General features: G+C 41.7%; 2 protein-coding genes across 2 annotated transcripts; one reads left to right on the top strand and one right to left on the bottom strand.

Annotated features, from left to right (window-relative positions):
• Window positions 1–1,480: 1,480 nt before the first annotated feature.
• LOC120658359 (probable plastid-lipid-associated protein 12, chloroplastic) lies at window positions 1,481–5,403 on the top strand. The gene is made up of 11 exons (XM_039936626.1): window positions 1,481–1,849; window positions 1,979–2,032; window positions 2,519–2,593; window positions 2,704–2,823; window positions 3,513–3,704; window positions 3,837–3,920; window positions 4,003–4,092; window positions 4,185–4,238; window positions 4,356–4,435; window positions 4,868–4,978; window positions 5,091–5,403. Exons 1-11 carry the CDS (start codon window positions 1,577–1,579, stop codon window positions 5,167–5,169), a joined length of 1,212 nt encoding a protein of 403 aa, XP_039792560.1. The 5' UTR covers window positions 1,481–1,576; the 3' UTR covers window positions 5,170–5,403.
• A 426-nt stretch (window positions 5,404–5,829) lies between these two features.
• On the bottom strand, window positions 5,830–9,451 carry LOC120658404. The gene is made up of 6 exons (XM_039936678.1): window positions 9,145–9,451; window positions 8,306–8,398; window positions 7,556–7,691; window positions 7,064–7,334; window positions 6,871–6,925; window positions 5,830–6,249 (listed from the first exon to the last, which is right to left on the bottom strand). Exons 1-6 carry the CDS (start codon window positions 9,298–9,300, stop codon window positions 6,178–6,180), a joined length of 783 nt encoding a protein of 260 aa, XP_039792612.1. The 5' UTR covers window positions 9,301–9,451; the 3' UTR covers window positions 5,830–6,177.
• Window positions 9,452–10,777: the final 1,326 nt, after the last annotated feature.

Below are 10,777 nucleotides of genomic sequence, written 5' to 3' on the forward strand. Positions count from 1 at the left end.
TGGTCGTCCCTGCAACTTTATTTCCCCTTTGATTTTCTTTGAGAATGGGTGGCATCAAGAGAGCCAAAGGTTACCCAACTAACAATGGCATGTTGTAGCTTTGTGCTTGGATGCTTGCACGCATGTTGCACGAGTGTCGTTGTCCGGAGTGAAGTGGACGAAGAAGGAAACATAGCTAGGGAGATATTCCTGTAGATCTCATATTCTTTATTTACTTGACTTATACCATAACAGTGCAACAATGTAACACTGCCGGCGGTTACCTTCTTCATGCGTGTGTACCTGGAAAGTTGACTTAGAGAGGATAATTACCGGCAGTACGTAGTAGTAGGCTAGTAGCTAAACACTACTAACCAGGGAATATCTTGAGGTTATTAGTTGTTGCAGAAAATTCATACGCTGTGCAACGACGTCGTCATATATAGGGCTCCAAGCTCCTAGCATATCCAGCAGAGGAATTCTTAGTTCAGATATTATCAGCACGATCAATGAAATTGTTTTCAATTCAATCATTTCGAATTTTACATACTTGTTCCAGCACTTAAATTAAATTTATTTGATCAACTAACTTTTCATATATGGATGTACGCGCATATACACACCTTGAAGTACGTCTTAATACCTTTAATGTTCAACATGTATATATGAAATGACCCATTTTTCTTCAACAAACAAAGCTTTGTAGACCACACAAATTAACACGGAATTTTTTTTTCATAACATGCTGACGTGTCCAAAGACATTCAGATGTTCATTTGCTATGTGTTGATTGTCAATTCGCTTTTCATTTGACGACGAGCATTTGCAAACCTACAATGAATGAACCATCCATCAATATTGTCACCAGCTCATCGCTGAAAAAAAAAACCAATAAAAAATTAAAGAAAACAACCATGACAGGGAAATCACCTTTTTGACCTTTGATTGCACGGCAAGACATTTCATCATGAGATATTGAGATCCAAATCAATCGTAGAAATCCCTACCAAATCAGTCATCAAAATCCCTATGTAAACCATGATCCGCAATTTTTCGGATCCCCACGTTCTATTGGAACAGGCGACTAGTGCCCATTTGGCATCAACCGGCAACAAGCAGAGTGAAAAGAAATCATCGATATTGTTGGACTTGCTAAAAAGGTTAGGCTGTGTTTAGTTTCCCCAACTTCCTCCAAATTTTCACGCATACATGAAGTATGAAATGTAGGTAAACAAAATAATTAATTTCACAGTTTAGATGTATATTTTGAGACGAATCTTTTGAGCCTAGTTACCTCATGATAGAATAATATTTATCACAAACAAACGAAAAGTGCTACAATTCACTACAGTGCCAATTTTACAGGATTTTGCAGGATCTAAACACACCCGCAGAAAGAAATGAACAATATTCAAATCACAAATTTCATACGCGTCCGCGAAGAGGTGATAACAATTGCGCGGCCACCCGCTCCCGCCGTGTGGCGCTCGTCTAACACGACGCGAACGGTTTCGATCACAGCCGCCACCCAGGCGTGAGCGCGAACGCGGGCCACGAACGCCGCGCCCCATCCCGATTCCCACCCAGCGCGCGAGCCATGGCCGCCGCCGCAACAGCAGCAGCCGGAGGCCTCGTCCACCTCCGGCCTCCGCAGTCCGCCGCGCCTCGCTTCGGCGCCTCCCGCGCGCCGCCGCTCCGCTCGCGGAGGCCGGGCCAGCACCGGCGGCCTCGCCGCCACGGGGCCGGGCGGGTCTCCGCGGGGTCGGTCGCGGTCGGGGAGGCGGCGTACTCGGAGCCCGAGGCGGCGCTCCTCGAGGCCCTCCTCGGCGTCCAAGGCCGCGGCCGCGCCGTCGCGCCGCGGCAGCTCCAGGCAAGGAACCTTCGCGGCTGACTTGAGCTGGTGACAGCCTCCCCGGCATGCCAGGCGCGCGCCACCTGCTTGATGAAACGCATGTAGGCGTGCTACTGATGGATTTCTCTGTGGCCCGCGTGTGTGCAGGAGGTGGAGAGCGCCGTGCAGGCCCTCGAAGCCCTGGGAGGCGTGCCTGATCCGGTACCGTTCGATTTCTATGTGCTTTACCTGGGATCGCTCCCTTAGTGGCTGGTTAGTGAGTTCAGTTGTCAATGATTCAGGCTTCATACTCCAATGGCTTAAACCTTTCTTTGTCAAGTTGAAACCGAACTGAAACCTTCTGCTGGGGTTTACCGACGTACAGAAATAATATGCTGGAGCTGAGTCTTGACTGCTTAGAGTTTACCTGCACGGCAATATTGTTCGTTTTGGCAGAATTTGATTGTGGTGACAGTGAATATATGGAATAGCTAAGCACTAAACTCGGTGACGTGCTATATTTCTTTTTAAAATTCAAGAGATGTGACCCAGAGAAGTTGGAAAAAATGTTAGCATGTCTGTGCCCAATAAATCTGAAAAGGTTTAGAAAAAAGCGTGAGAGGAAAGCTGGCTTCCCCTCTTTTTTTTTTTAAGAAAGAAAGATGATCCAAGGACAGCCTTTTAGATCACTTCATGGTTTCTCTGCAGACAAGTTCAAGTTTAATTGAAGGTAGCTGGCAGCTCATCTTCACTACGAGACCAGGGACAGCATCCCCTATTCAGGTTAAGGAACAAAAATCGCTTATGTATAAGGAGAATGGTATATTTCATCTACTATTTATCCGGTCTCTAGAGACATGACTAAAATTGTTGTCATTTCACATTGCCTGCAGCGGACTTTTGTTGGAGTTGACTCTTTCAGGATCTTCCAGGAAGTTTACCTCCGGACAGATGATCCAAGGGTGGTTAATGTTGTACGGTTTTCAGAATCAGTTGGTGATCTGAAAGTAGAGGTAATTTCTGTGTCAATATCACAAAAGTTTTTAACTCTGCACAGGGCTTTATAGATTTCCATCCTTCCTATGTGATCCTACATTTTTTATGATTTTTCCTTTACCAATGCCACCACTTCATTTATTATTATTTTATTTTGTGTTTAGTTATGCCTTTTGGAACTTGGTTTGCTGAATTCATAATGTATCTACATTAAATAAAGAGCTTTGCTGGGATGTTGCGCTTATATACTATAGTAATGTTTTAGTATCATGTCCTTGGGAAGTCTATTTATTCTTTGATTTCACTCCCACAAAAATGAAGAAAGATTCCATTTCAGTGTCATGATGGTACAAGCCAATCCATATATAGACTGATGATCCAACAATCTGTTAATACTTGAAGTCTTGAACAGATTGTTGAAGATTCACTAACAGATTGTGGAAGATTCACTAAGTGTTATATTGTCAATAATAAAAAGGAGTTTGGAAATAAAATAAGGACTTGTACTTCCATAACGAGAGTTAACTGGAAAGAAATCTGCTGATTTTATATCGGGGCAAGAAATATGCTGCCGAAAGAAATGTACTGATCTTATATCGGGGCTAATGATACATGCTTCTATGTTACTGCTAACTGCTACTTTGTAGTGCTTTTATAACACTTGTCCATGACCTCATGGTGAGGCATTTTCTGAAAATAAAAACAGGCAGAAGCAACTATTGAGGACGGAAAGCGCATTCTTTTCCGTTTTGACCGAGCAGCATTCACCTTCAAATTTCTGCCATTCAAAGTTCCATACCCAGTGCCATTTAGGCTTCTTGGAGATGAAGCAAAGGGTTGGCTTGACACAACATACTTATCCCATGCTGGGAACATACGTATTTCAAGGGGAAACAAGGTACAATTACACAACCTTGATGTTATTTTACTATTGGCAACATCGGGGGTGTTCATACATCTGCCTGAGGTCATGAATTTAAGGTTTCCATGCTTGTATTTCATCGTCTTTCCAAAACAATCTGTAGTGCAGGGAACCACATTTGTCCTACAGAAGAGTCCAGATGCAAGGCAAATTTTGTTGTCAACTATATCTGCAGGGACAGGAGTAGAAGAGGTGCATCATTGCAAATTGCATTATCCATTGTCACTCTAAATGAAGAAAGTTATATATGCAATTTATGTTTTTGGCTAGACAGGTCATTGATGATTTTATTTCAAGCCAAAATGGAGCTGAAGTTGATCTGGACATTCTGGTGGGAGAATGGCAACTACTGTGGGGCACACAGGTTAGTCAGAATGCTTACTCAACTGGACTCTCATACTACTTATTTGCATATATTTAGGATCCTCAAGGTATTTAGCCTTTCTTTGGGTCTAGACTGAAGGTGAAAGTTGGTCAACTCTTGCGTCTGCCGGTCTCAAGGACTTCCAGGTTAGTTTCAGAACATGTCAAGCCTTGTAAAATGATAAAGTGATAGCGCAATACTGTAATGTGTTTATTGGCTTAGGGTACCTCACATGACTAACAGTAAAATGGACTTCCACTTAGATTATAAAAGAAGGCGGCCAATTGAAGAATTCAGTGAGCCCGTTTCCAGGCGTTAGCCTCAGTGCAAGAGGCAACATTTGGTAAGTCTGTAGATCACGCATGAATAGTTGCAACATTTGGTTATATGTGTTTCCTGTCGAGGATAGTTTTGCATAGTTGCATCTGATCTATACATCTTAACGAAGAAGAAATGGAAATATTTACTTCACCTCTTCAGTATGTGCGATCTATAACTGTTAAAGCAATCTGTCTTATGTAGTCCTATACGGAAAGAAACACTAGTCTGCTATACTGACAGTGTTACTGTAGTACTGTAAGTGCAAACATGCAAAACAAGTTGTATGCTGTGCATGTACAGGGAGGGAAAATTGAACGTTTTGCATTATATGGGTGAAATTATCACACAAATTGTGCTTTTTAATTTTCGCACTTTGATTCTCAGTTCTGACTCAGAGCTTTGCTTCGCACTTTGATTCTCAGTTCTGACTCAGAGCTTTGCGCTGCACATGTAGCAAAACAGGGAATAACAATACCTTTAGCGTGTCCATGAAGGAAGGAGCTATTCGATTTGGTGGTGTGCAGTTTCCCTTGGATGCTGAAGGAGAATTTGTCATGGAAATCTTGTACGTCATTGAAATCCGAAAAACACAAGTTGCATTTACGAAATATGTGGGTCACTGGTCACTCAACATAGCAGAGAACTAATGCTTATTCTGAATGAGTTTTCTTTTGCAGGTACATCGACAACAAGATAAGGATATCTAGGCTTAACCAGCACATTCTAGTCCACTTGCGCATCGCAAATGCAGCATAAACAACATAATGAAGGATATGTGGCCATGTTTTTTTTTTAATCATTGTTGAGTACAGCTTGAATCAATATGATTAGTTTGAGCAATATAATTTTGATTTCTAAGATTGTTCATTGGTGTACAGCTAACCATAGTAAAGCAAAACTCAGATTGGTGTATTCTGTGTCTGCATGATTTACATGTACTCAAAACGTTTCTCAAAAATATGGAACCACAGTCCACAGTTGAGCATTTTCCATGTTGATGTTCTGTAAGGCCTGTTCACAGGCAGATTTCTCAAGGAATTTCTAATGTAACTTCAGACCAAATGAAAATGGCACAAATCTTGAGAACAGTGAAAATTCATTAAAAAACACCCAACAGGTGTATCTCTGCAAAACGGGCAGAATGTAGACTTTGAATGCCTTTGTTGCTAATTTTTATTCCCTTTTCACTGTGCTGCTGGATTTCTGCAGCAGGGTTGAACCGTTTGAAACTGCTTGCAATACTAATCGTACACAATTGTGTCTGAATTGAATATTTGAGATCGCATGGCAGCCCATAACCTGACGAACTCTGCTACTGGAACTTGAAAGCCCTTCAAAATCAGGTTGTCCATAGGATCCAGTTCTAAACAAATGGAAGCATTGAAACATTGCCAAAATCAGGAGGTCCACAAGAACTTTGTCAGCAGCAAAGATAGTAATGTAATCAACTGTTAGCCTGTTGAAAACATTCAGACCTAAATTGCAGTACAGTAACTCAGCCAAGATAAAATAATGACTGGTATAAACAATGTCTTCCTATCACTAAAAAAATACAACAATGACCTGTGAGAAAAGATTTTACATGGTACAGTACTCATATTATTTGGTCAATTTTGGGTTGACTCAATTTCCCAAGAGCCAAGAGCAATGCTACTTTTGGGGTTGGGGTGGTAACGGCTACCACAAGCACATGGTAGCTCTTCAGAATTTGCAGCTACAAGTTTGAAAGGGACTCATGCAGCACCTATCTTCATTCAAAATTATCTATGCAGCAGCCAAACTATCACATAAGGTCTGGTATGCTGCACTGCAATGCTTGAATCTCTCCGCTGTAGCCTGTCCATCGAACAAAACCAATATGCTTAATAATTAGCTAAATAGAACAACAATAGTTAATTACTTGCACACTAATTGAAGAAAAAAGTCCAAAACATTGTCAAGAAAAATTTAACCTGTCCCAGATACAACATTGCAATTGACTCAATCCAAACCAGAATCTCATATCATGTCTTCTACTAAATCAAGTACAGGGTAGTTCTGAAAACATGAAACACTGACACGGTGTGCTGCAGACCAATCCTTATTGATCAAACATAGTGAAGATTTATTTGCTATATAATTATATATATATGATTTAGTGCATTATCATGATCGACAGAGATGCAGCCCGAAATTAATTGGATAAAGAACAGAAGGCGGGGGGAACACAATCTGTATCTTCAGTGTCTAATCATTAATTCATATAGCCATACTGTTTGATGTTCAGTTCAATCCTACCTGAAAGTGGCACCTCATGTGTGCTCAGGACATGTGCCATAGACTACCAGGTCCAGCACATTACTCAGAGAAAAAAAGAGAAGTCGCACATAATTTTGGAAGCACATTATTCAGAGAAGAGAAGTCACACATAATTTTGTAAAGCAAATAAAAGATAACTTTGGCTGTTGAACAACTTACCTTAGATGATCCATTGTGGCGATCTGGGTGCCATCTAAGTGCGCATGCTCGGTATCTAGTATCACGAGAAAGGAAACAAATGATGAAATAATCTTGGAACAGTTCACAAAGGAACTAAATTACACACTTCATGGCGCAACCTCTGCCAGAAAAAAAAAGGACTCAAAGCCTTGGAAGTGTTCAAAGATCTTACGCGCTTTTAACATCTTCAAGTTTTAGCGGACCAGAGGTTCTCAATCCAAGAGCTTGCCGTGCTAAAGATACCTCTGATGGAGTGGATTCTTCATCCTCATCATCCGTTTCAGAACTCCAGTTTCTGAATTTTTCTGAGTGAGCACGTCTGGAGTTCCTCCACTGAAAATTATCAGAGGAAAAGGACCAATAATATGTGTGCTGGTCTCGAAAAGCATTACGAAACAGAATCTCTGGTTCATCCTCATCACTCGTGCAAAACTCAAATCCTCCTGTTGCCAAACAAGAAACGAATGTACCAACTTCAGAAGGTTCATTGTAATATCATCTACGGGTTTCTAACTTTCATAAGACTCAAATAGATCTGTAACACTTCTAATAAAAACAGTTAGACATGGAAAGCCCGCTGAAGGAGTTTTCAATCAAGTTAAGATTTATAGAGAAGAATAATCCAAATATGCTTATAATATAGGAAAACAGAAAAGCACTGGACCTCTGCTTCTGAAATTTCCGTAATAAAAATCATGTGTACGGAAACCATTGTTGTTAGAATTCCTAACCCAACGATGTCCTCTAAACCATGAAGGTCCACTAGATGCATCAGTTCTCTCATCTTCATCCCGCCAACTCTGAACATCAAGAAAAAAATAAGCCATATATAAATGGACCAGAACACTATATCTCCATTAAGCATTTGACAGACATTGTTATTGAAAGCTACAAACCAATGTTGTAGTAAGAACAAATTGAACACAAATGTCTTAATAAATGGAAAGCAGAAACAGAACAGGTGATAAATAAGAAGTTTCTGTTTTATTGTATCACAAATTTCACATCACTATTGAGTTCCACACTCCTTAGACATAAAAGCCTCTAGAGTCTAATGTCTTCCAGGAATATAAACAGATGATTCCGAACTACTAATGTATTCCAAAATCTTCAAGGATTCAATTGGGATTTTAGGACCTGATTTGCAATTATTGTACTGTGCTGTGGAATCTGGCAAGAGTTTCTGAGAGCAGCACATGCCTTTTAGGATCCATTCATCTCTACTTTGCAAAGGAATATGATAAAACGTAATAATTAATATGTTGATATAGTTTTAATAATAAAGAGACCACATACTTAAAGGATTTATCGGAGCTATAAGCTGCCTACTCCTATGTTTCCAAATTCCAACATAACAGGAACATAATTGATATTAACATAACATGAAAAATGTGAAACGTTTCATTACACTGACCTGGAAGAGGTACTCTGCATACTCCGACATATTCCGTACCATCGACCTTTTATTTTCTCTATTCCTCCTACGTTTTGCGTAATAGTTGAATCTCTGCTCAACAAAAGATAAATTGTGTTGGTTATTTCTCCATTCAAAGCACAAACTATTTTGCAATAGGGAACCATATATCTTGTGAATAGCCAGTTAGCACAAGCTTCTAGCCAGATGCAATGCTATATATTATAGTAACTTAAGTAGGCAAGACACAGAAACCAGATGAACTAAGCACTGTTCACAAAGTTTCACTTACATCACATCTGTAAATAAACAAGAAACCTGAAAATCACAGTGCAATTTTACCGCAGCCTTAGCAATCTGATGAAATTTGGTGGCCAAGTTCCACATGTAGCATCAAGCACGAAATGAGCAATGCAGAAAGCAGCGCACGTGCACCCAGAGGAATAGAAGATTCGCAAGCATCAAATATCAAGCAAGAGTATCCCCAAATTCCGCATCTATCGCCATGTACAGAGCATAAGTAACGCCCCAAATCCACCTGATACCGTCCAGTAGCATAGTTCTATAATGCAAAATTGATCCAAAGGGGTCGAGCAAGAACACTGATCCAACGCGGCAATCCCTCCCCAATTTATAATTTTTACCAAGCTCGTGACTATAAAAGAACACCAATGGTAACGCAGACCTGGCTCCATACAGGCATTTCATCAAATAGATTCCCGGCCAGATACGAACCACGCTCGGATCAAACAAAAGGAGGCATCTTTTTACATAAAAGAAAACGAGGGCCTGCTACTGCTACATCACAAAGAAGGGGCGACGGATGGAGGCGGGATTACGTTGTGCCACTGCGTCTTGCGCTTCCGCTGCAGGACGGGGGTGGAGTGGAACGACGCGGCGCCTCCCAGCTGCTGATGCGGGGCCGCCACCGCCGCCGCCGCAACGAGGGGGTGCCGGCGTTGGCCGGAGAGGAGAGCCGACTTGATGCTGTTCATCGTGGCGGGTACGGCCGCCCCCGGAGACGGCGGAGGAGGAGGGCGGCGTTTACCTCCTGGGGGACGGCCGGACGGGACGGCCGGAGAGGGGTTGCGGTGGCGCTCGCTCCGCAAGAGGGGGAGGAATGGCCTGTTTGGGCATTGGCAGATAGCTGGGTCCGGCCCGTTAGAGGCCCAAACTCCCTTGTATATGCTTTACCGCTTTTAGAGAGAGAGGCCCTTTTTTCCTTTTTATATTTAAAAAAAATTAAAATTTCAAAAATATATGTCTGTTTTGAAAAATTTCAAAAATATACCCCGGTCGCCCTATGGGGGCGACGGGCCCTAAATGTATTTTTTTCTTCAAATTTGCAACGAGGTCCCTGGCCGGGGGCGCACGTGTGCAAGGGGGGCCTGTCGCCCCCCCAACGGGCGACAGGGGGGCGCCTGTCACCCCCCTCGGGCGACCGGTGGGCCTCGTCCACAGGCGCGACAGGGGGGGCTGTCGCCCCCCTCGGGCAACCGGGTCATGCCCCTCTATATAAACATTCTACCCTCATTCACTCCTCATTTGAGCCCAAAAATTTCACCAAAAATCCAGAAAAAAAAAAGAGAGGGGTGAGGAGAAGGGAAGCGGCGAAGCCCTGCCGGATTCCGCACTTGTGATCTGCAGGTTAGTACATTTAGTTTATATATTTTTCCATTGGTATTGTAGAGTAATTTAATTTATTTAGTGCTATAGTAGAATCATTTAAGTAGGAGTTTACTGATATTTTAGTTACGTAGTAGTAAATTAATTTAGAAAATTAGTACTACGCGTTTATTATTACAATTGCAGTACTATTAGAGACGTGTTTATAAATTAATTACGATTTAGAATAGAATTTTGCATATGCAGTATATAATTTGAGTGTCATCACGTAGTTATGAATACTTATATGTTGTAGTTGAATTCCATACTTAGTTTTTACGGATTATTGAATAAGGTAGTGAAGTAAAGAGTATAACTCGATAAGTATTCTGTGATATACAGATATATCGAGCAAGATGCAGTTTCAAGTATTTTATGGTGACTACAATGTTTTGTATGGACCAAATGGAGTAGACATTTCTGCCTTTAAGTGCACATCTAGCGCCATAGATAAACCTCTGGAAAGGAGTTTTGGTTCCATATGTAAGTGGCTGCAGCGTGGGTTCTGTGTTGATCCGTTAACACATGTGAAGACCGTCCAGTCTCTTGTTAATTGGGAGGTAGAAAGTGATTTATGGGAATTGATGATGATACACAGCACTGATGACTGGCAGAAGTAAATGCAAGCAGCTCTAGAGCGTGGGTGGCCTCTGGCCATTCTTGTTCAAATCCGGGAGAAGACACAAAATCAAATCCAACATGGTGCAGATGAATCAACTCCGAGTATTCGAAGAAAGACCAACTATGTTGAGCAAGATAAGTCAGAAGAGATAGAGAACCAAAATATCGGACCACAAGACCTTGCTG

This window comes from Panicum virgatum, chromosome 2N (genome assembly GCF_016808335.1).
Source record: "Panicum virgatum strain AP13 chromosome 2N, P.virgatum_v5, whole genome shotgun sequence".
Lineage (NCBI taxonomy): Eukaryota > Viridiplantae > Streptophyta > Magnoliopsida > Poales > Poaceae > Panicum > Panicum virgatum.

Excerpts from the sequence above, each read along its gene's own strand:
- LOC120658404 (XM_039936678.1), bottom strand. The coding sequence starts at position 9,300 with ATGAACAGCATCAAGTCGGCTCTCCTCTCCGGCCAACGCCGGCACCCC. Across the intron at positions 8,399-9,144 it reads GCAAGACGCAGTGGCACAAC|AGATTCAACTATTACGCAAA; the intron begins GTAATCCCGCCT and ends TTTGTTGAGCAG. Across the intron at positions 7,692-8,305 it reads ATGCAGAGTACCTCTTCCAG|AGTTGGCGGGATGAAGATGA; the intron begins GTCAGTGTAATG and ends CTTGATGTTCAG.
- LOC120658359 (XM_039936626.1), top strand. The coding sequence starts at position 1,577 with ATGGCCGCCGCCGCAACAGCAGCAGCCGGAGGCCTCGTCCACCTCCGG. Across the intron at positions 2,033-2,518 it reads TGGGAGGCGTGCCTGATCCG|ACAAGTTCAAGTTTAATTGA; the intron begins GTACCGTTCGAT and ends GTTTCTCTGCAG. Across the intron at positions 2,594-2,703 it reads GGACAGCATCCCCTATTCAG|CGGACTTTTGTTGGAGTTGA; the intron begins GTTAAGGAACAA and ends CATTGCCTGCAG.